This window comes from Cynocephalus volans, chromosome 4 (genome assembly GCF_027409185.1).
Source record: "Cynocephalus volans isolate mCynVol1 chromosome 4, mCynVol1.pri, whole genome shotgun sequence".
Taxonomy (NCBI): Eukaryota; Metazoa; Chordata; class Mammalia; order Dermoptera; family Cynocephalidae; genus Cynocephalus; species Cynocephalus volans.
The window spans coordinates 14927217-14950745 of record NC_084463.1 but is presented as its reverse complement, the minus strand read 5'-3'; the positions used below and the strand labels follow the sequence as shown (position 1 = coordinate 14950745).

Genomic DNA, 23529 nt, shown 5'->3' with positions numbered 1-23529 from the left:
AGCAAGAAAACTATGTGAAAGGTCATCTCAAATTCAACAAACAAACACATCCTGGTCCCAATCTCCCCAGTGGCCTCCTTTCTAACCCCTTTCCTAACTCCCCTTGTGCTTCTAGTCCTAGGCTTAAAAATTGGACCTTTTTTATTTCAAATGCTCATCACTTTCATCTGATAAACCCCGGAGTCCATTGCTGCAGCAGGTCAGGATGGTCTTCACACTTCAAGCCATCTGATGCCAACAGTTACCATCGGGTCCCCCCAAACACCCCCTAACTTACATCACCCCTAATCAGCTCTGAAGAAAATACAGAAGTAAGTTCTTCATTACTATTCCCTTTTCCTTTCTTTCCTATATATATTAAACAGAGGAATATTAGACCTCACAATCAGCTTAGCAGAAGCTCAGCCATGTTAAACACTTCCTCTCCATGTCTCCTCCCTTTCTCTTAAGCAAAGTGCTCTCTGAGAAAAACCGGATTTTGCGCAAAGCAGAATCTTGTGCAGAACGGCAAAACCACAGAGCTGTTGCAAAGCACTAAATGTTCAGAATAGCTACCCAACCTCTTCCCCTAATTCAAATCCTATAAAATTCCTAATTAGTCTGTGTGCCGTGGGAACTGATCTTTCAGTCTCCCCTCCAGGTTTGCTGGAACTAAACTCCCTGACATGGTGAGCGTTTGGCTTGGAGTCCTTTAATCCCCTTGTCTCGCTGACCTAACACAGACCAAGCACATCCCCTCAGAAGGCCACGCCTCAGAGGCTGGACTTTGGCTGACTTGAATAGGCAGGTGAGTCAAGCTGTGCCCAACAAGCTGGAGGAGCCTGGACTTCCTCATCAGTTATGGTCACAGCCACCGTGCCCAGGAGAACCTGGGAGCTGCACCTGCTGCTTCTGCTGGGGCTGGGGCTGAAGTCCCAGGAGGCCCTACCCCCACCCTGTGCAAGGTAAGAGTGTGGGGAAGACAGCTGGGGGTGGGGGAGGAAGGCTGGGGTCTAGAAGGTTGGGATGAGATCTCAAGATCTGGGGGTCAGCCCTTCAGGGGGAAGGGGGGAAGGGAAGGGAAGAAAAGGGAATGGAACAGAAGAAAATTAGGTTTTCTATGCACTGTCCAGGAACCTGATGGCCAGAGTCCACCACTCTTTCTCCAGTCTCCACATCGAACTGTGCAGGGCTCTTCTCAGGATTGTTCTACAAACCTTCTGCCCAATTTCCCTAGTGTGGGTGTGAGAGGGTCCTATGTGCCTGACAAGAGCACCTGGGTTTAACCCTGACCCTGAGACTCTCTGTGACCTAGGGCAAGGTGATCCTCTCCTGAGCCTCAGTTTCCGTCACAAAATGACAGAGAGGAGTGAGCCTGTCCTGCCTCCTGGACTCACAGAGTGTCATCCACTCTTCATTCCAGATAAATTTATGGAGCTCTCCCCACACCAACTGCTTTACCAGCTCTTGCAAGAATAGTGATAACAAAAGCTAAATAGTCATAGAAACAGGTGGATCTGAGTGCAGTGGTGTTTACAACTAATTGATCACAACCAGTTACGGATTTCTTTGTTCTTTTTCCACTCCCATGGCTTCACTTGACTTGCGTTAAAAAGAAAAAAAAAGAATCATTATAGAAGCACACTGCAAAGCAAAGTGAAGTTGGGGGCCCACTTGTAGGGGTGAGCAGAGGATGGGGAGGTGTCTCTGAGGAGGTGATGTTTGAGCACAATTGTAGAAAGAACTATTCCTGAACAGATCTGGGAGAGGATAGTCTGGGCATAGAAATTGCAATGTTTAGGCCTTGAGATGCTGTTCAAGGATTGGGAATAAGGCCCATGTGGCTGAGACAGAAGTGGGAACGGGCTGGGGGAGAGGGGGCTCCCAGCAGGAGGGTTTGGGGCTTGGGCTTCAGTGCTGGGACTAGGGATGGTGACAAATGGTTCAATAGAGGATATGTTTTAAAGGATGAGTTGATGGAACTTGCCAATGATCAGTTGTGGAGTATGAAGGGAATGGATGTATTTGGGATAATTAATAAGTTTTGCCCTGAGCAATTGTAATAAGGACTTCATAAAGGCTCTGTGATCAAGTGTTTTGTCAAGCTTTAGGCTGGTTGCCAAATGTATGGAAAGAGGACTGTGTTGGTAGTCCCTAAGACCAGTCTCAGGCCAGTGATTGACTAGTACTCACCACATGGTTATCCCTATGGTTATGGTTTATTTCAGTAAAAATGGATACATACAAGGACACTTCAGAAAGTTCATGTAAAGGCTTGTATTATCTTTTAAGTCTTTTTTCCATGAACTTTTTGAAGTACCCTCACATTAAAGCCATCAAAGGTAAAATCATATAGAGAAGGAAGAGATAAGCTCAGTTTTCCGGTTGTCCTTTCCCAGTGGATTTATATGGACAGCACTTAATTTCTCCAGCAACAATGTGTGACAACACACATGAATATTGCCAACCAGGGAAGCTCCCCTGAGTCTTGGTGTTCAGAGTTTTTATTAGGGATCAGTCATAGAGGCATGGGGTACCTGTGAGGCTGACCTTAGTTACTCAGTCTCCAGAAGTCAAACTGATATTGGGTAGCCAAAGGCCCCACCATAAATCACATTATTAGCATAAAATATCTGGCATGGCCCAAGGTCCCAGATAAACAAAGACTTATCAAGTAGCATATTCTGGTTGTTTAAAGTTTATCTCTCAGGGTCGGTCATGGGTCAAAACTTTCTCTGAAATGTGCAGGGTTTGAACACAATAGACCTACTGAGTTAACCCATTACTACATAAGCCACTTTTTTTTTTTTTTTTTTTTAAAAGATGACCGGTAAGGGGATCTTAACCCTTGACTTGGTGTTGTCAGCACCACACTCAGCCAGTGAGCGAACCGGCCATCCATATATGGGATCCGAACCCGGGGCCTTGGTGTTATCAGCACCACACTCTCCCAAGTGAGCCACAGGCCAGCCCAAGCCACTTGTTGTATAATGAAGAATTTGTCTCACCTTTGTCTTGAATTCCCAGAAGGTAACCCCTAAGCCCTCTGAATTTCCCAAATGATAGAAGCATCTTTGATATTCATGGTGAGCCTGTATATAGCCTATGTTAATAAGATGACTCAGGAGGGGACAGGCCATTCTGGAAAGACCAACTATGTTTTTAGAGGGTTGGGGCTTTGAGCCACGTAATATCAACCTAACCTCTTCAGGAAGAAGAGGAAAGCTGAAGAGTGAGTTCAATCATGTGACCAAAGATTCGATCAATCAAGCCTTTGTAATGAAGCTCCAATAAAAACTCTGTACTCCAAAGCTCAGTGGAGCTTCCTAGTTGGTAAATACAATAGCCAGGAGGGTAAAGCACCTTGATTCCACAGAGAGAGGACACAGAAGCTCTGCATTCAGGACCCTCCCAGACCTGGCCCTATTTGTCTGTTCATTTGGCTAGTCTTGATATGTATCCTTATAATAAAAGTATAATTATAAATACAGTGCTCTCCTGAGTTCTGTGAGTTGTTCTAGCAAATTATGAAATCTGAGGGGGGTGTGGGAACCCCCAAATTTGTAACGAGTTGGTGAGAAGTGCAGGTGGCCTGGGGATACTGAACCTGTGGCTGGTGTCTGAAGTGAGGGCATTCTTGCTGGGGACTGTGCCTCTAACCTGTGTGTGGAGTCTGCACTAACTTCAGGTGGTTAGTGCCAGAATTAAATTGCAGCATTGCAGTTGGTGTCAGGAATTGTGTGATTCATTAGAATGGCACCAACTCACTGTGGCTTGGGAAGAGAAAGGATGAGAGGGAGGGGATGAGGAATTTTAACTCGTGGATAGCTACAGGGTCACCCGTGGTATGGAAGAGCAGTTGAGCTGTACCAGAGAGAAAAGTTACTTGGAATTCAGAGATGATTAATCCAGTTCTAGGGGAGTTGGTTCACTGATGCATATGGAAATGCAAACTAATAAGAAAAAAAGCAAAATGTACGATCCCTTTGGTTTTTTTCTATAATAGCCAAAATGGAAGTAAGAGATGGGCCACGCTTAGGTTCTGGTCAGCAGAACTTCAGCCTCTAGTCCGTGACATGGGAGCCTCATGCACAGTGGTACCAGAAGCCACTGGTAGAGCCCTAACAGGTGCCACAATTAGATTTAGAGGGAATAAAATGCCAGGGTTGATGGGATTAAGGTGAATGTTTGGATGAAAAGTGGAATGTTTAAACAGGCTTTATATGAAGTGGTTGTTTCTCCCTCACCTGAATGTTTTATGGAAATGAATATTATGACTGACTGGGGAACAGTCCCCCTACCTAGCATAGTAAAACCAAAACCCGTCAATGTTGTCCTAATGGGGGGCACAGTTAGGAATGCAAGGGTTGGTGGGATTAAGGTGAAAGTTTGGATGAAAATTTTCATTGGTATGTTTGAACTGGTTTTATGTGAAGTGGTGGCATGTCTTTTACCTGAATGTAATACAGGGATGGATATTGTATCTGACTGGAGAACATTTCCACTACTTAGTATTGTAATCAGAAGGCATGAAAATCCACCCATCAAGCAATATGAACTGGACACTCCAAATGGGAACCAATAAGATTTCCCAAGTCCACACAGATGGTTAGCCTTCTGTGGAGCATAGATTGGGCCTTATCGCAAAAGCCTTTGAGCACCTCCCAGCATGACTGCTGAGACTTTAGACTTGAGAATTTCCATTTGAGAGGTAGTTATTAGCTTGCTATCAGATATTATTTGACATTACTCCTATGACTGAAGGACATAAGATAATCTTAAAATCAAAAGTACCTATAGTATCTTGTGAGATGTTGAAGAAATGCTCTAAGAGGGAGTGCAGTACCCAGAGAAGTTCCATAATAAAATGTAAATGGTTTATTCAGAAACACGCTACTGGGGGAATGCAGTTACTGAGTGTATTCAAGAGCAAGTAGACTCTTTTTCCCTAAGACTGCCTTTGGAACCACCCAAAGAACTGGAAGATTCTATTGCTACTTGGATAGTGCTCTATATACAGCTCTCAATTGACCAAGAAAGAGCTGTTTGGCTTATGGATAGAAGTTCCAAGGTGAACAAACTCCGTACTGTTTGGAAGGCTGCCACTCTGATCAAAGAAAGAAGAAACAAATCAGCTCTGTGGGCTGAACTGTATACTGTTCACCACTCTGTTTGGGTTTTTACTGACTCTTGGGCAGTGGCCAATGGCCTGGCCGTATGGTTGGACATAAGGGCAATGGAAAACTGGTCTTTAAAAGCAATACTCTTATGGGGCATGGCCCTATGGAAATCAATATAGGAATTCTAGGGGTGCATTAAAGCAGGACATGTTGATGCCCACCAAAAGAACCACCTTTTATGATCAGAAGGTAATTGGGGGCAGCAAGTGGGTATCCCCGTGTGCTCACTTGTGGTGGCACCTGGGCTTATAACACGAGTAGGCATTGGGGGGCAGCAGCAATGCAGAGATGTGCTGAATCTAGAAATGTTCCTCTTGTACATTCTGAGGCACAAAATGCCAACAAGAACTGTTCTGTCTGCCAACAAGTGAGACAGAGACTGCACGTGGCCATGGTGGGAAGGCCCTGCACATAGCTGGCAAGTTGGACTGATGCTGGTGGGCTAGGAGGGCTACAAATGGGTCTGAGAGGAATAGACACTGATACTGGACTGGGCTTTGCATAGCCAGTGGTAGAAATAAATGCTCAAAATACTGTAAAAGGACCAGAAGATACTGCACCAATTTAGACCGCTGAGTTACATTTCTTCAGACCAAGAGACATACTTTCATCTTTAGAGTAGTGGTTTGACAGAGAATTAGAAAGGGCAATTGAAATAGTTGCAGTCTAGGCCGGCCCGTGGCTCACTCGGGAGAGTGCGGTGCTGATAACACCAAGGCCACGGGTTTGGATCCTATATAGGGATGGCCGGTTAGCTCACTGGCTGAGCGTGGTGCTGACAACACCAAGCCAAGGGTTGAGATCCCCTTACCGGTCATCTTTTTAAAAAAAAAAAAAAGAAATAGTTGCAGTCTAAAACAGAAGATAGTGGCATGAAAGGCTGGCTTACAGGCCGTCACAAGTATGTGCTCACACTCAGCATGGGAGGGCTCAAGGCAGTGTCCCTATTAGACAGAGTCCTCTGCTTTTCTGAGGGATCTAGGGAATAGGGGGTGGGGGAGGATGCTAGTATAACTATATGGTTCTTCCCATGGAGGAATCCACTATTACATTAATGCTTTGAAAGGGGTTCAAATAAAGAGATGGTATTGCCTCTTAGCTAAGTTATACCAGAGGCCTGAGAGGGTGCAGCGATATACTGCTGAGACTGCTCCTGTTTTGGAACCTGACTAGATCAAATGGAAATCTTCAAACGCAAGTGGCCTTGTCTTGGGGGACATTTTTGACATTTGATATGATGATGGAAAATGGCACTCTAGTAACGTGCAGAAGGTTTGTAGAACAATCCTGAGAAGAGCCCTGCACAGTTCAAAGTGGAGATTGGAGAAAGAGTGAGAGGGCAGGTGGGCTCTGGCCAGCAGGTTCCCAGACGGTGCATAGAAAACCTAATTTTTTCTCTTCTGTTTAATAGCTTTCTGTCCACACAAACAAGGGAGACCTGCATTTGCACATACAGCATACATGGCATGTTAGCCATACTATATTTTGTCCATTATAACCAGCATTTGTTTATTAAGGTTTACAGTTACCATGATTCATCTGCCAGGAGTTGTAAACCACACAGTTCAAAGGCCTGTTGGGGAGTAGTTCCTGGAAAATGCTTTCCAAGTGATATCCGTTGTGGTAGATGTAACCTGAAAACTAAGAGTCAAAAGGCTCAGGCACATTGCTAGAGTTTCATTCAGTTGTCAACAATGAGTCCAGCTCATCATCACATCAGATGACCAAAATGTCTCCCAGAGCTGTGCCACTCAGGTTTGCAGGCTGCCATTCGACCTTGTCAGGTTCCAAAACAGGAGTAGTCTTGGCAACTGCGAGGCTTTCTCCTTTCAGGCATCTGATATAATCATGCTAAGAGATAATATTCTCCTGTTCCAAGTCCCTCTTCAGGCGCCAACATGATGTTGGATCTTTCTTGTATAACCCACTTATTCATTCTTTTACCCTCAGCTACTATTTCTCCTTCTCTCCATTTGTCATTGATTTCTACCAGACTTTTCCACCATTGGAAAGGACATTAGATTTGGTCGCTGTGCTTATCCAGCTTGCCAGGAGCAATACTAGCCTAGCAAGTGCCTGCTGTCAGTCCACTCCCATTCATGTAGGGTAGGCTTACCAAGGTGCAGAGCTGGTGAGCTAACTCGACCACTAAGCCACACGGCTGCATTCACTGATGACCCCAATGTAGCCAGCTAGGGCGAAGGCACAGCACACCCCATCAGGCCCTTAGGAACTCTCACATAAAGGTTTAAAGATATAGTAACAATTTCCTGCTTGGGAATCATCCCTGCTTCTGACACCCACAGTTGTAGCCCTGATCCTGGGACCACTGTATCAGGTAGGGAAGAAACAGTTGAGATGATGTGGGGAAAAGTTGTATAGTCATACCAGCGACCTCCCCCGACCCTCTCCCCCAGAACCCCCAGAAAAGCAGAGGAATCTGTCCAGTGGGACGCTCCCTTTGCCCTGCCTCCCTGCTAAGCGTGAGCACATCCTAGTGAAGGCGTGTAAGCTGCATGCTTTTATCTCCCCATTTTAGACAACAAATGTTCTAATTGCCTGTTCTGATTTTCTATCAGACCAGTACTCTGCGAATGATATGCAACATGATATGTCTGTTTGATGTGATATTGCTTGGCCCGTTGTTCAGCACTATGGGCTGTAAACTGTATTCCTTGATCCGAAGAAATGGAACTTGGTGCAGTATCTTCTGTTCCAATATAGTGTTTTATAGTATTGGGGGCATTTGCATCTACAACTATGTAGGCAAAGCTACTTGAATATACCCCTTAAATTTTCATAGTGATTTTCGTAGTGATTTCCATAGGGTTATGCCCCATGTGGACATCCTTTTAATAGCTCAGTTTTTCACTGCCTAGGAGTCAATAAAAAGTCAAATAAAGGGGTTTTTATCATTCAATTCTTCTATCACTGCAAGGAAAACAACATGATTTGTTCTTACCTTCCTCAAAGATTTTCCATCAGAGTACAGTAGCTTTCTGAACAAGACAGTCTGTACACTGTATACCAAGCAGCTTTTTGTTGTCAATTGAGAGCTGTTCATAGGGCCCGACTGGGTGGCAAGAGGATTCACCATCTCCTTGGGTGCTTCCAAAGTTGGCCCTAGGGAAAAGGAGAGTACCTGCTCCTCAATATGATGAGCACCTCCTTGGCCTCCCTGAGCTCCATGTTCCTGAACAAATCATTTCCATTTTATCATTTCTGGGCACTGCCTTTTTTATCAGACTGTTTCTCTGACATCACCCAATACATTATGGGCATTTTAGGTTTCAGGATTAATCTGTGTCCTGCAGACATGGAGGCAGGTTCAATGAACACCTGAGAGTAAGCTAGGAATTGTCTCTCAAGTGGCATATACCATACACTGAATCTGAAAATTTTCTGGTCCCAAATCTCAGCAATCACCACTGCGTGCACCTCACAGGCTTTTTCCATAAGCCTTTCTGATCTGGTCGACATAGGGCTATGGTACAGGGAACTGGTCCATACCATCACTCTAGCTTCTAAAACGGCACTGATTAAGGTGCTAATCTCCTTTTGTTCACCAGGTATTCTTTCTATTTTTTAAAATTCAATATTATTTATATATATTTTTTTTTTGTGGGGTATAGTGTGTTGTTTCAATACATACATAGTCTGCACAATGATTCCCTTGAGGTAGAGAGCATAGTTTTGTCCCCATGAGTTCACCCCTAATCTTCCCCCACACCCCTCCCAGCCTCTAGTAACCATTATTCTGCTCTCTCTCTCTCTTTTTTTTTTAACACACAAAGATTAACATCCTTATTACAAAAAGAGTTCTTAAAAATGAATTAGAAAAATCTAAGCAGAAATTTGGTGAAGGACATGAGCAGGTAAGTCACACACTCCAAAGAAACACACATGGTTAATAAGTACATTCTAGGATCTGGTTGCAGGCAGGGCAGGACTGTCCCAGACCCTGACTCAGGATCCTGGGCGTCAGGCTGAGTCTGTTGCTGGCCTGAATGTGCAGCGACAGGGGTGGGACTGAGGCCCATGGCCCATCTCTCAGGTACCCAGGGCGGGTGTCAGGCTGGCTCCGTTGCTGGCCAGTGGCATGAGCCCTCACCAGATATTCTATACAGTGTGAAATTAACAACTGGCATGGGCTCAGACAATTGTATAGGTCCTTTACTGCACAGAGACCCTGCTTGTTCTCTCAGTCCTGTGTGTCACTACCACCCACAAACCCCTACCACAAACACACATACAAACACATGCACACATGCAGACACACACGTGCACATGCACAGCCCTTGTCCCGTCCTAGGGAACATGCCTTAACCAGTCTGCCCCCAACTCTAGCTATCTCTTCTGTCCTAATGGGAGAGAGGGGATGGCCTGACCCCATCCCCTCCCTGACCTTCCCTGCAGCCAGATTTACTGCCATGGGGAGCTCCTACACCAAGTTCAGATGGCCAAGCTCTACCCGGATGACAAGCAGTTTGTGGACATGCCATTGTCCACAACTCCAGGTGAGGCAACTGGGGCCTCACCCTATCCTGAACCTTCTACCCAAAGAAGGCAGGGGCAAGACCAGACAGAGGCCCCTCTGATCAGGAAGGGCCTCATGGAACCCTGCTGACCCCTTCCTGCTGCTTGCTCTCCAGACCAAGTCCTGCAGAACTTCAAGGAGCTAGCTGAGGCCCACAACCACAGCATCCCCTGGCAGCAGCTGCAGGTGTTTGTCCAAGAACACTTCCAGGCTGTGGGACAGGAGCTGGAGCCCTGGATCCCTGGAGACTGGAAAGACAGGTACCACTTTGTACAGGGAACAGGAAAGGGCCATTCGCACAGGGCTGCCTTCCTGAACCCTGTGGGGCCCTGTGCTCTTCCAGCCCCAGATTCCTGCAGAAAATATCTGACACCAAGCTACGTGCCTGGGCAGAGCAGCTGCACCAGCTCTGGAAGAAGCTGGGAAAGAAGGTATCAGTGTCCTGGGCCTGCACCAGGGCCTGGCCAAGGGGCCAAAGCTGGAAGAGGGGTGTGCTGGTTTGGGAGCCCACAGTGTGCCCAGACCATATACTGGGTCTTCTTTCCTAAGAACACAGGCCCTCAGCTCCTGAGCCCCCAAATAGAAGGCATTTCTGAGGTCAGAAGGGGAACATCTTCTAACTCATCACAGCCTCCATCATACCTCCCCAGCCTCCCCCCAGGCAAACCCAGCCCATCCTGCCCGCTCCAGCTGCCCAGCACTTATACCGGCTGGCAAATGTTCACTCGCCTGCTGAGCCTCTCCCTTCCCTGGGCCTCTCCCTTCCCTGAGCTCCTGGGGCTAGGCCCCTTTCTCAGGAAAATAAGCGCCACCACTGCTGTCGCTGCTGCCACTGCCGCCTGAGGCCATGCCGGGCTGCACAGTCCTGAGGTACCTCCTCTCAGGCGCCTTCCTCACCAGCCCTAGGGGCAGCCGTGCCTGGTGGGAACAAACCTGAGCGCGGTTCTGCTGCTCCTCACAGCGACTGAGACAGGCTGACCTTTCCCCACTGAAACCTCATGCACATAGAAGCAGCGGGAATGAACAGAGGAAATGCCTGACGGGCACACGCAGCCAGCCTGGTCATCCCGTGGCTCCCCCTCAGCCACGTTCATCCACATCCACCTCACCTGGGAAAGGGCTTGGGGTTTCATCTCCACCTGGGCCAGAGAATGGGGGTGGGGGTGGCGCTGATCCTCTGGGCCTGGCTTGGTGGTGGCAGCAGGGATGCAGGGGCAGGGGAGATGAGGGCCCAGCACCCCCAGCCACCCAGCCAGCCCCACCTGGGTCTTAATAATGGCCGCTGCTTGGTGGACACCTGCCCTGTGCCAGGCTGAGAGGTTGGGGCTTCCACACTCCATCAAGCTGGCTTGGGAGTGCAGAGGCCAGCACGTGGGGGATGAGGACACCAAGGCTGCCAGCAGCCAGGCCTTGACCACACAGCTGAGCGGCAGCGGGGCTGGAACTCGAGCCTGCTGCCTGACTCCAGAGTCTGAGCTGTAGGGCCTCCACACCCCCAGCCTCTTGCAGCCTCCACTCCCATTGGGATTTAGGCTCCCTTGTGCCCTCTCTCCTGACTCCAGATGAAGCCAGAGGTTCTCAGCCACCCTGAGCGGTTCTCTCTGATCTACTCGGAACACCCTTTCGTTGTACCTGGTGGGCGCTTTGTCGAGTTCTACTACTGGTGAGTGCCCAGGATTGAGAGGCTGGGGCCTGGAGGGGCTGGCAGTGGTGGGGGAACCCAGGGCCAGTGGGGTGCCCTGAGCAGGACTGGGTGCCCTGACAGCCTAGGTGTGCTGGGCAGAGGACAGCAATGGGGTGATGCCTGAGCTGCTCTTTCCTTCAGGGACTCCTACTGGGTGATGGAGGGTCTGCTCCTCTCTGAGATGGCTGAGATGGTGAAGGGCATGCTGCAGAACTTCCTGGACCTGGTGAAAACGTAAGAGGGGGCCAGGCTCCTCCAGACCAGGGGTGGAGGAGAAGCAGGTATGCCATGGACTTGCAGCTGGATTTGCCTTGGCTGAAGCTGCTGGGCAGAGGTACCCTCAGCAGACCTCCCTCTTGGCAGCTATGGGCATGTCCCCAACGGGGGGCGCGTGTACTACCTGCAGCGGAGCCAGCCTCCACTCCTGACTCTCATGATGGATCTCTACGTGACTCACACCAACGACACCACCTTCTTACAGTGGGTACCACTCCCTGTGCTGCCCTACAGCCCACTCCACACCTCAGACCTCCCGGGGCTGGCAGTGGGCACCTGTGCCTGGGCTGAGGTGGTGCCTGGCTCCACCCCAGGGAGAACATCGAGACCCTAGCCTTGGAATTGGATTTCTGGACTCAGAACAGGAGTGTCTCTGTGAGGTTGGAGGGGGAGAGCTATGTCCTGAATCGCTATTACGTCCCTTATGGGGGACCCAGGTGAGGAACTGCCCAGCCCACCCTCAATCTCTTGTCTGTTCACTCTGGTTTGTGGATCACATGCCCCGGGCAGGAGGGGAGCAATCTAGCCTGGCCTCTCAGATGGTGATACTGAGAGTCCTTAGCAACCCATGGCTGTAAGGCCTGAGGACAGCTCAGTCAAGATGGTGTGGCCTCCTGCTTGAGCAAAGGGGGGCTTAGTGCTATAACTGCCAGGCTGCCCACCTCTCCTCTTTGCCAGGCCAGAGTCCTACAGCAAAGATTCAGAGTTGGCAGACGCCTTGCCAGAAGGTGAGCAGCACAGGGTGAGGGAGGGTTGGGGAGGGCACTGGGCACCAGCATGGTGGCAGCTCTGGCCTGCTGCTGTCTTATCCTGCAGCCAGGACGGGCTGGGCTGCCTGCTCTGTCCTCACAGGGGAGCGGGAAGCTCTGTGGGCTGAGCTCAAGGCTGGGGCCGAGTCTGGCTGGGACTTCTCTTCACGCTGGCTCGTTGGAGGCCCAAACCCTGACTTGCTCAGCAGCATCCGTACCAGCAAACTGGTGCCTGTTGACTTGAATGCTTTCCTGTGCCGAGCAGAGGATCTGATGAGCAAGTTCTACTCCAGACTGGGTGAGCACCCCCACAGGGTAGGGGTAAAGGGGCGGGGGTAGTGGAGCTTGGAATGCTGCCTCAGCCTTGCCAGCAGAACTGGAAGTAGGACCCTGGGGTGTAGGGCTTCTCAAATTCTCCCCTAGTGGAGGTTGGCACTAACATTTGTGAACCAGGACAACAGGACAAATGGAGTCTTCCCTACTCCCAGTCCCTTTCTTACTGTGAGGGCCTTCAGGGCCTGTGAGGGGACAACCTGGTCCACACGCCCAAACTTCCTCCACTCCTTCTCAGCCGCCCCTTGACCCCCTCAGAGCTAGGGGGATCCCTGCAGCCAGTGCTCTCTGGAGGATGGACCCAGGAACAGGCCACTGTAGGCCCTGGGAATGGTACGGGGGCCATTTGTTCAAGGAAATCCAGGACCTAGAAGCCTTCAATGTGGTGGGCTCCAGGTAGGCAAATCCCCTTGGTGCTCAGGATTTCTCAGCCCTCGGGGAGGAACACAAAGGGAGGCCAAAGTAGAGTGATCTAAGGACAGGCCCGAGGGCGGGGCACCGGCTGCTCCGTCTGAAGGCAGTGCTGCCCCAGGCAATGAGTCCCAGGCCACGAAGTACAGAACCTCACGGGCACAGCGCTTGGCTGCCCTGAATGCCGTCCTGTGGGATGAGGAGAAAGGTGCCTGGTTCGACTTTGACCTTGAGAACAGCAAGAAAAACCAGGAGTTTTACCCATCTAACCTCACTCCGCTCTGGGCTGGCTGCTTCTCTGACCCTGGTGTCACGGACAAGGCTCTGAAATACCTGGAGGTGAGGGGACAGCAGGCCTAGTCTGGCACACTGGAGGTGGGACTGCCCCTCCTGCCTCTGAGCAGGGCCCTTGTAGGTGGCAGCCACTGCCTCCTGCTGGGGCCACAGGAGGACAGCTGGGAGCCAAAAAGAGAAGGGCCAGCAGGGGACATCTGGCTTCCTGGAGGGCCCAGCATCCTGGCTCCCTGTCCAGCCCACCCACCATCATAGTAAAGTCTGGAACCTTCCAGGACAGCCAGATCCTGACCTACCAGTATGGGATCCCGACCTCTCTCCGGGAGACAGGCCAGCAGTGGGACTTCCCCAATGCCTGGGCTCCCCTGCAGGACTTTGTCATCAGAGGTAGGGAGGCAGGGGTGGGGCAGAGGGCTGGCCTTCGTAGTACTGGGGAGATGTGACAAAGGCCCCCGTATCCTCTCTCTCACTCCCCTGCTCTCTTGGCCTCCCACGCAGCAAACATTCATGTCCATCCCACCTGTCCAGTGGGATCAGCCCTCCTCCTCCCTCCAAACCCAGGCCCTGGATTACGGCAAGATAGGCCTGTGGTTCCATGAAAGAGGTCTGGAGGCCCAGGCCTGTTTCCCTCTTTGGGGCCTCTGTTCTGCCTGGGTTGGGGCTCTAGAGACTCAGGTCCTGCCTGGTGTGGGGTCTAGGCCTGGCCAAGTCGCCTTCACCTCGGACCCAGGAAGTGGCTTTCCAGCTGGCCCAGAATTGGATCCGAACCAACTTTGATGTCTACTCCCAGAGGTCAGCCATGTATGAGAAGGTGAGCTGTCCCCGAGCATCCTGCCGTCCACCAGGGCCTCCTCCCGGTGGTGAGGTGGGGAAGAGCCAGGCTTTGCAAGGCCCAGGGCAGGCCCAGTCAGGACAGTGGCGGCGCCCAGTGGCCATTCTGGGGCACCGCAGGGGCCGGAGCTGCAGCTCCTCCCCAGGGAGCTCCACGTGCTTCCCTTGGGGCTGGGGTGAGGAGCTTGGGAGCAGTGCCTGACCTAGCCTGTCCTCTTGTCCCCAGTACGACATCAGCAACGGTGGACAGCCAGGTTGTGGAGGGGAGTATGAAGTTCAGGTGAGAGGGCTGGGTGTGAGCTGCCCAGCACCTTAAAGGGAACTCCTGGGCTCTGCTGTGCCCACAACTCCCATGACCCCCTCCCCAGGGCCTCAGGGTGCTCCCCTGTATGTGAGCCCACAGCGGGGAGATAATTAGGGCTCCTTGTTATCCCTGGGGCTAGGTGGGGCCACAGCCCTGGGTAGAGATCCTCCACCCCCAAAACAGGGCTGGGCGGCTTCCCCCAAGATCTGGTCCCACTGGCTGTGCCTCTCTCCAGGAGGGATTTGGCTGGACCAACGGAGTGGCCCTGATGCTCCTGGACCGCTATGGTGACCGGCTGAGCTCAGGGACCCAGCTGGCCTTCCTGGAGCCCCACTGCCTGGCAGCTGCCCTTCTGCCCAACTTCCTCCTGCTCAGCCTCCTGCCACAGTGACAGCCTCACTGGTCATCTGCCTTCACTTCCTCATCTGGCTTCTGCCTCATTAAACCTCTGCCCCAGGCCCTACCTTCTCCTGCCTCTTCAAGCCCTCCTACCTTCCAGCCTGTCCTCTGCTCACAGTGGAGTGGGGGCAGGGTAGTGACTTGGAGGGTCCCTCCTGGAACCTTTAGTAGGGTGGAAATCCTGCCTTGGTGGGGGAGACCTAGCCCTACTATCCCAAGTGCCCCAGCCCCATACCCCACACCACCTGGTCTTCCACACACTTACATAGTCCAAATGCTTTATTGTTCTGCTGAAATGCTTACAAATACTGAAAAACACCCAGCCCCGGCACAGGCAACCATGGGCCCAGTGCTGGGAAGGGGGGCGGGGGAGGTGGGCTTAGTGTTAAGGCGTGAAGTGTTGAGGCCCGGCAGCTGGGGGCCTGTTCCTCCACTCTCCATTTCCATCACCCTTCTGAGGCCGGAGGAAGGGAGGGAGAGGGCCGCACCTCAGGGCCTTCCCTCACTGCTGCTTCCTCTCTGGCTCAGCCTTTCCCTCTGGAAGCATCTGAGCAGCCCTCTTTCCCTGTCAGAAACTCAACCTTGTACAGAACCCTGAGGACAGCCCTTCTAGTGTCCTCTCTTATCCATATCACTTGTCCTCTGGTCTCTGGTCTCTAGATCCCCTGGCTTCATCCCTTCTGGCTCTAAGCAAGGCACAAGTGGAAGGGAGAGGGCTGTACTCGGGGGTGGGCAGGCCCAGAGATACAGGCTGGGGGCAGGGAGAAGGTGTTCAGTCCCTTCCTCCCAGTGTGAGATGCCCAGGGGCCTGGGCTGGAGAGATGATGGCACGTACCCTCAGATAGCCCACAACTGAAGCAGTAGGCTGAGTCTTGGAGCCATGGCAATTAGTCTGTAACCATGGCAATGAAGCAGTCACTGTGGTGACCATGGTGATGGGTCTACAATAGAGGCATGGGGCTGGGTCCTCAAGGACGATGCTCGAGGTCTCCAGCCCCTGAGCAAAATAAAAAGCATAAACAAGGAGAACCATGGGGCAGAGCGGGGTTTGAGAAGTACGCTGCCTGAGCTGTTGTTACCCCACCCTGGATGTTGTTACCCAAGGCCCCTGCAAAGGGGGCTGAAGCAAGAGGGGATCTTTGGCAGATTCTGGTACCATAATTCATCCTTTACAAAAGAGAAAATGGGCTAGGGAGAGTAGGTGCCAGGTCAGAGCTGAGAGGCCCTCCCTGTGACGCACCTCAGCCCTGACCAGGACCGAGGCAGGACCTTGAAGAGTTATTGCAAGTTCTGGGCTCCCAGGAGGCAGCAAAGCCCCCTCCCCACCTTTCATCTTCTGGCAGGTTCTTTAGGGGACCAGAACCCAGAAACTCATAGGACCAAGCTCCTTACAGAATATTACTAAGTCTTCTTGTACAAAAGCCCCAGTCGTTCTCTGCCATGCCCTGCTCCCCTGCGGCCTGAGGCCCAGTGTGCAACTCTGTCTCCAGGGGCGAGCAGAGTGGCAGGGGGCCTGGCATGGGTTTGGCCCAAGAGGAGGCCCCTGATGGTCAGTTCATGAACTGAGTGTAGCCCTCAGCCCCTGTGACAATGACATCCATCCAGATGCGCATGGCCTCTGCAGATGGGGCCACCATGTAGTACAGCCGGTCATGGGTCTTCACGCAGAAGGTGAGGGCTGGGTTTGGGCTCTGCCAAGGAAAGAGAGAAAGGTCTAAGACAGGGCTCACTCATGACCAGGAACATTCTCACCTGCCTTCCTGTCTGACCCTTCCCCTCCCAGGCCCCAGGCCCCAGGAAGCCCTGGGGCTTAGGTCTGAGTCCTAAATAGTCCCAAAGCCTAGTCCCTACCAGTCCATGTGGACCCCAGGCTCAAATGTTCCCTTTCTCTCAACATGGCAGTCCTGGGCTCTCTAAGCCCCTTGGACCCTGGCAGGGCCACACCCCACCAGGTGGGGCACTATCACTTGACACCCTAGGTTCAAAAGTGGGAAGAAAGAGAGTAAGACACAAAGGACTCTTTCAGTGAGTACCAGAGCATCCTCTCAGCAAAAAAGGGACAGCTGGAAAAAGCTACAAGTGGGATGTTAAGCTCCGGGACCCCAGAGGAGCAGAGATCAAGGCTGGGGTGGGCATCAGAAGATTGGTGGGAGGGAGGCTGACTTGCATCAGGGCATCTGGCCCCAGCTTCAGATATCCCCTGTTTATCAATTCCACTCTACCAAATCTAGTTTCTGAGGGCCCCCCCCACCCCCTTTACTATCTTTTCTGCATCACCCACGCCCCATGGGGAGACATCCTGCTGTCATCTCCAGGAGAAAGAGGCAACAAGGACGGGGAGGCACTCAAGCCCCAGGAGGTTCCTGCTCTTTGCAACCTCCTCTCTCAGGCCTGGGGGAAGGAGGGGAGAGTCAAGGGTCAGAGGTGAGTGGGGTATAGGAGGTGTTAATGTGCAGTAGTTCTGGTTACAGCTAGGTGGGGAGGGTACCTCAGTCACCACAGTGAAGCGGAAAACCCTCTTCTGGGAAGGGGAAAGGAAGAAAGGAAGAGAAAGTTGACAAAGAGACAAGGACTGGGTCAGAGCCTCCGCAGAGGGCAGGCTGGAGGCCTTTGCTCCTAGAGCCCCACTGTGCCACCCACTCCCCATGGCTGTCCCTCCTGCCCCCCTCGGGTACCCTCCCACCCAACCTTAGCTGCACTGCGCAGGTGGTCATAGTACACTTCCTCGATGGCCTGGAAATAGATGACTCCCTTTAGCTTCGTCTCATGCTTGTCTGCAAAGGAAATAAGGACAAGCTGAGGAGGCCTGTCACACTTCAGGTCAAGCTCCAGTGACATGGAACACCACAGGCCTGAGATTCCCCATCTGGGAAATGGGGTAATGGTCCTACTCTCCCAGGACCCCAAAACAGAGCCCAACACAACCCTGAAGATATGGATAATGCTCAGCCTTGCTCATAATTACAGAGAAATGCAAATTAGAACTTCATCAAGAGACCACTTCTCACCTATGGCAAAGACATATAAAATACACAAATAATAACAAATGTTCAATAAATATACATCACACTTCCGGCAAGTCATTGGAGAGATAGGCAGTCTGATAAATAACAGATGGGAATATAAATTGATAAAATCCTTATGGATAATTTGGCCATCAAAATTAGAAAGGTATTTGTTCTTTGATCCAATGATTACACTTCCAAGAATACATTTTTTTTCTTTTGGCAGCTGGCCAGTACGGGCATCTGAACTCTTAACTTTGGTGTTATAATTCTGTGCTCCAACTAACTGAGCAAACTGGTCAGAACCTTGAGAATTTATTTTACATGTGCACAAAATAACACATTTACAGGACTAGTCATTGTAGCATTGTTTATAGTCCCCCCAAATTGGAAAGAACCCAAGTAACCATCAAGTAGAGACGGGTTAATAAATTGCAGTGTATCACATGATGGAATACTATGTAGCTCTTAAATAGAATGATATAAAAATATCTGATACAGATACAGATTCTGAAATAAGTATATAAAATATATCCAGATATAAGATATCTAGATTAGATATATTTGATATAGAAAGATCGCTAAGACACATTAGGGGGTAAACAAGAAATGTACTGTATGCTACCTTTTGTGTACAAAAAACTAAGAACATGTGTTTGCCTACAGAGACTCTGGAAAGATACACAAGAGATTAATAAAAGTGTAGCTAATGGGGGCATAATTCTCAATTTAAACCTTTTTATGTATTTTGATTTTTGAACCATATGAATACATTTACCTAAAATTAAAAAAAGAAAGGAAGCACCCTTCCTTGAACTGAGCACATACACGCAGCATACATCATCTGGAGGTCAGTGATGGCAGGAAGGAGGAGGGAAAACTACCAGAGCAAAGGTGACCTCTTGGTAGTTTTCCCTCTGAGCATCCTCAAGGGAAAGCACAGGGCCTGGGCCACTGTGTCTACGACAAACAGTGCTCAGGCACTACCAATGACACCCTTACCAGCAAGCCTGAGTCCCGCAGGAGAGGTCACACCAATCACTAAACTCAGTGTTGCCACTGGAAGTAAGCTCGTCCCCATGTGCTCCTTCTCTTCCCATCCCCCAGGGTCATTTCAGGCCTGAGTCATTGACCCATTGATAGATCCCCTGCATCACTGCTCCTGATGCGCCCTGCCCCAGCCTCTGCCCCTCATGTAATCTTCCATAATGCCAAGGGAAAAGCTTCCTAACACAAATCTAATCCTGCTACTTCAGCTCACAAACTTCTCTGCTGATCCCCTGTGGGGAAGCAGCTGCCTCCTTGGCTTGGCAAATGCCATTTACAGACTGGTGCCAACACATTCCTCGAGCCTTGCTTACAACCCTCCCCTGTACAGATGCCAAGTTCTACTAGCCAGGATGAGCTTCTCACCGTTCCTTAACAACATGCTCTGAGTACACTGGAACAGTCTCCTCTGTCTCATTCCTCTGGCAAACTCTTAAGTGATCTTCAAGCCCCACTGCAAATGTCACCACTACAGTCCACAATTGTGCTCCTCTGTGCAGAACGGATCATGCTGAATCTGAACCCTCCTTTATCCATTCATAGTTCCAACTCCCCCAACATCAACAACTATGAGCCTGGCACATAGTAGGTGCTCAGCGAGTGTTAAATGAATGTGTCCTAAGCAATGGGATCCAGAGAGAAGTCAGAGACCCTTCTCTTAGGAACCCACAATCTCGTGGGGAAGAGAGTACAGACACACAGCCTCTTTACTAGCTGTGTGACCTTAGGCCTCGTTGGGAACTCCATGAGAGCATCTGTGCATCATAGTTGCCATAAGTAGTAAATGAGAGAATGCATTCAAAGTACTTAGCACGGTGTCTGGCACATGTCATGCAGCATCTGTCTTTGGGCTGATGTCACATGGCAGAAAAGACCCTGGATAATGCAGGAGTTCAGAGATGGGTGGGAACCACTCCTAGTAAGGTGGGGTCAGGAAAGGCTTCATAGAAGTAGTATCTAATTTGTACCCTGCACAATGGGGGGTTTCCACTGAGAAGGCAGGAGGAAGGTCCAGGGGCAACAGGCAAGCCAAACGCCCATCTCCATTTCCTCCTTGGAACAAGGACCCAGCTCTACCCTGCCCCCGGGCCTAGCCACCCTCCAGTCCCTGTTGTCTCCCATCCCTTCTTTCACTGGAAATAGTAACATGCTCCTGCCTCCGCTTCCTTACCACCCACTATCCTCGATCTTGTGCAGTCTGGCTCCTGCCCCCGAGCACAGCAGAAACCCTCCTCTCAACAAGCCCCAATCCCTGAATCTAATGGCCTTTGGGCCACATTATTCTTGGCCTTTCTGCAGCATCCGTCATCACTGGTGACACCTCCTGCTTGCAAATGTCTGCTCCTTTGGCTGGCTTCCTTCCCTGTTTCCACCCCCTGTCTGAACTTGGTCTTCTTTTGTTTCCCAGACATGAGTAAGGTCACGTATGCCAAGTGCCAGGCCAGCACCTGGCACGTGGTGAGTGCTGGCTTCCTGTCTCCTGCCCCTTCTCCCTTTGCTGGTCTCTCCTCATTCTCCTTCCCCACAAGGGTAAGACAGCCCTAGGGTGCAGCCCTCTCTCTCCCCTCTGCTCTGAGGTCTAACTGCCCAGTTTCAGTCTTAGCTCTGCCTCTTAGGAACTGTGAGATCTTTAACTTCTCTGAGCCCCATTTTCCTCATCTGTGAAATGGGCATAAAAATAGTGCTTCCCTTATAAGGTTATTACAAAGATTAAGGGACATGAAGCCTGTAGAGTACTTAGGACAGCACTTGGCTATACAAATGCTCAATAAATATGATCTGCTATTATTACTATCATTCCAACAGATTCAACTCTCACTCTGCCTCTAATCCTGACCCTTCTATACCTAGATGTCCCAGACGCATCTCATCTTCAACAAGTCTAAAATGAAGCTGTTCTCCCTGGGCCTGTTTCTCCCTCTTCATACAAAGTCCCACTCTTTCCAGCCCAGATAGAAATAGAGGGACACCTGTGCCTCTGCCTCTCCTGCCTCCCCATACCCAGGACCCAGGATGGCCAGGGAAGACTTCTTGAAGGGGGTGGCACTTGATTAGGGACCAGGTTAGAGGGGAAATCAGGGAACTCCAGGCCTAGACATCTCTGGCACCAAACCCTGCAGCCCTCTTCCCCTTCCAGGCTCCTAATAGGATTGCTCTTCCCAGCTCTGTAGCTGGGTGGGGCTGCATGACTGGTGGATGGCCCCACCAGTGATTGTGGACAGACAAGATGTGTGCCTCTCAGCTGGGACATTTAATGCCAATGCAAGGCCCACTTAAGTCTCTCTTCTCCCTCTGCCACTGTGGCCAACAATGCTCCAGAAAGGCATGTTCTGAAGCAAAGACAACACTGCCGCAAAGCAGAGCCCCCACAAACCCACGATACACAGCAGACATGTACTGAGAGCAAGAAGGGAAACTTGTAGTTTGGGCCACTGGGATTTTAGGACTGGTTGTTACCACAGCGTACCCTAGCTTCTCCTGACTAAGGGATGACACAGCATCACATGCTCCAAGTGGGAAAAAGTTCAGAGGGGTTTCCAGGGATGGGAAACTAAGCTGGAGGCTGAAGTGGAAAAAGCTGAGTGAACAAGATGGGCCAGTCGGCCTGTCCCTAAGCTGTCCTGAGTGTTCCCTGGAGCTGTTCAACTGCTTACCGTGGAGTCCCTGAGGTCGCCAGTCCCCAGGGGAGTCCCCAGCCCAACCCAGGCCATAGGACCCCAGGCACCCACAGCATCTGGGTTTCCTATCAGAATTTCCACCATGCTTTGTTTAATGTCTGCCTGCCTGACAACAAGCTCCAAGGGAGAGAGCTATGGCCTTTCCATTTATCACCAGAGCCTAGAACAGTGCCTGGAACTTATCAGATGCTCAGCAATATTGCTGAATGAATGAATGAATGAAAGAATGAACATATAAATGGGGTGAACAAGGTACACTCTGTATCTTTTCAGAAAGAGGAAGACAAGGCCCACCCAAGCCTCTGGCCCCTACTTGGAAGCTTGGACTCCTTCCTGAAGACCAGCTATCCTGAGTGACAGAGGCTAGGGGTCCCGGCTTTGGCTGATCCCCAGGGCAGCCTTGTGGGAACTCACCCACATAATAGGAAAGGGTGCGCTTGAGCCGGTCGAAGACAAACCAGCGCTTCTTCCATGATTTAATCTTGCCTCCCATCTTGACCAAGTAGCCACGGCAGACCTGGTGGGAAGCAGCAGTGAGGAAGGACCCAAATGTACAGCCCCTAAAGCTTTCTTCCCAAGCAGCCTCCTTAAGTGTGTGCCATCGCCTGTGCCTGTATTTGTTGGGGGCTGCCCCCAACATTGCGTCAGGCCAGCACACCATGTCCTGGGACAGAGACCTGGTTAGGTTAGGGCAGGAACCAAGGCCACTATTCTGAGGACTCAGGAGGTACCTCTGACCATGGGGTTCCCCTCTCCCTAGGACCCCAGGGCCAGGCATGCCTGGTACCTTGCTGCTGAGCACCACATGCAGGCAAGTATCAACCCCGTGGCCTGATGACTCAATATGGGTCTTGAGGTCAAAGTCCTCCTTCCGGATTGGCAGGTAGCGGGTGAGGGGTCGTGCCTGGGAGCAGAGGGCAGGTCATCAATCTCCTCGCTTCCCCCATCATTCCCCTGTCCAGCCCCATTGGCATCAGTCTTGAACCCCCAACAGCCTGACATCACCCCCTCTCTACCCCTGCGGCTGCCACTCTGGTTTCACAGGGATTGTGGCAAATCTAGCATGCCTGTGCTGACTGTACCTATGCCCAGGCAAACTGCTGAGTGGCTGGCTCTGTGCCTCAGTTCTCCCACCCATGACCACGACACCGCCATCCTGGCCTCCTCACTTCCCCTCCTTGCCTTCCTGGGCTGAACAGAATAAAACAATAGGCTAGATATGAACATGCTTTGGGAAGAAAAGCCCAGTAAGAAACCTGGTCTCTGACTTCTTATGGGACCTTGTTTGGATCACATCCCCTCTCCGGGCCTCAGTTTTCTTATGTGTAAAATGAAGAGTTTGAACTAGATAATAACTAAGGTCTATTCTACTTTAGATACTAACTAGAATTCTCCGTCAGCTGGAATATTTTTCTACTCTTCCTTTCCCAGAAGAACATTAAAATGGCAAGTAAAGGAAACCTCACAAATCTAAAGAAAAAACAAAACACACGATGGGCTGACTCCACCCACCTCCCACCTCCAATACTGGCAGCCTCTACAGTAATGCCTGAGCCTCACAACATGGGGCTGGAGGAGACAGTCTCAGAGTTGTCAGTGACTGAGGCAGGAAAGGGGATTCCAAAGGCAGGAAAGGACAAAGATTCCAACCACAGAGGTAAAACTCGCAGAGTTTCTCATTACTTAATTCCCAAACCAAATCCAGCTGGCCTGTCCCTTAGAGTATGTTGTTGCATCATAGGAAATGAGGGAGCTGTGATCACTGGTCACTGCTGGGAGGAGATCCCAAGCCCCAGTGGGTCTCCATCTCTTGGGGCTGACA

At 50.8% G+C, this 23529-nt stretch overlaps 2 protein-coding genes across 16 annotated transcripts in view; one reads left to right on the top strand and one right to left on the bottom strand.

Annotated features, from left to right (window-relative positions):
* Positions 1-840: 840 nt before the first annotated feature.
* TREH (trehalase) lies at positions 841-14969 on the top strand. The gene is made up of 15 exons (XM_063093344.1): positions 841-944; positions 9576-9676; positions 9812-9956; positions 10040-10127; positions 11259-11359; positions 11522-11614; positions 11744-11860; positions 11971-12093; positions 12335-12384; positions 12509-12703; positions 13271-13488; positions 13719-13830; positions 14142-14254; positions 14501-14554; positions 14814-14969. The coding sequence occupies exons 1-15, from the start codon at positions 841-843 to the stop codon at positions 14967-14969; spliced, it is 1770 nt and encodes a 589-aa protein (XP_062949414.1).
* Positions 14970-15238: 269 nt separating this feature from the next.
* Positions 15239-23529, bottom strand: part of PHLDB1 (pleckstrin homology like domain family B member 1) — a 46072-nt gene continuing 37781 nt past the window's right edge. For all 15 annotated transcript variants that reach the window (XM_063095809.1, XM_063095811.1, XM_063095807.1 and 12 more), the window contains 4 exons: positions 22495-22611; positions 22122-22224; positions 17666-17751; positions 15239-16668 (listed from right to left, as the gene is read on the bottom strand). In XM_063095809.1, coding sequence (XP_062951879.1) covers positions 16528-16668; positions 17666-17751; positions 22122-22224; positions 22495-22611 — 447 coding nt within the window. In that variant the 3' untranslated portion in view covers positions 15239-16527. The remainder of the gene's footprint in view (positions 16669-17665; positions 17752-22121; positions 22225-22494; positions 22612-23529) is intronic.

Coding starts and splice junctions, on each gene's coding strand:
- TREH (XM_063093344.1), top strand. CDS start 841: ATGGTCACAGCCACCGTGCCCAGGAGAACCTGGGAGCTGCACCTGCTG. Junction 11,615..11,743: donor TTCCTGGACCTGGTGAAAAC/GTAAGAGGGGGC, acceptor CCCTCTTGGCAG/CTATGGGCATGTCCCCAACG. Junction 13,831..14,141: donor GCAGGACTTTGTCATCAGAG/GTAGGGAGGCAG, acceptor TGTGGGGTCTAG/GCCTGGCCAAGTCGCCTTCA.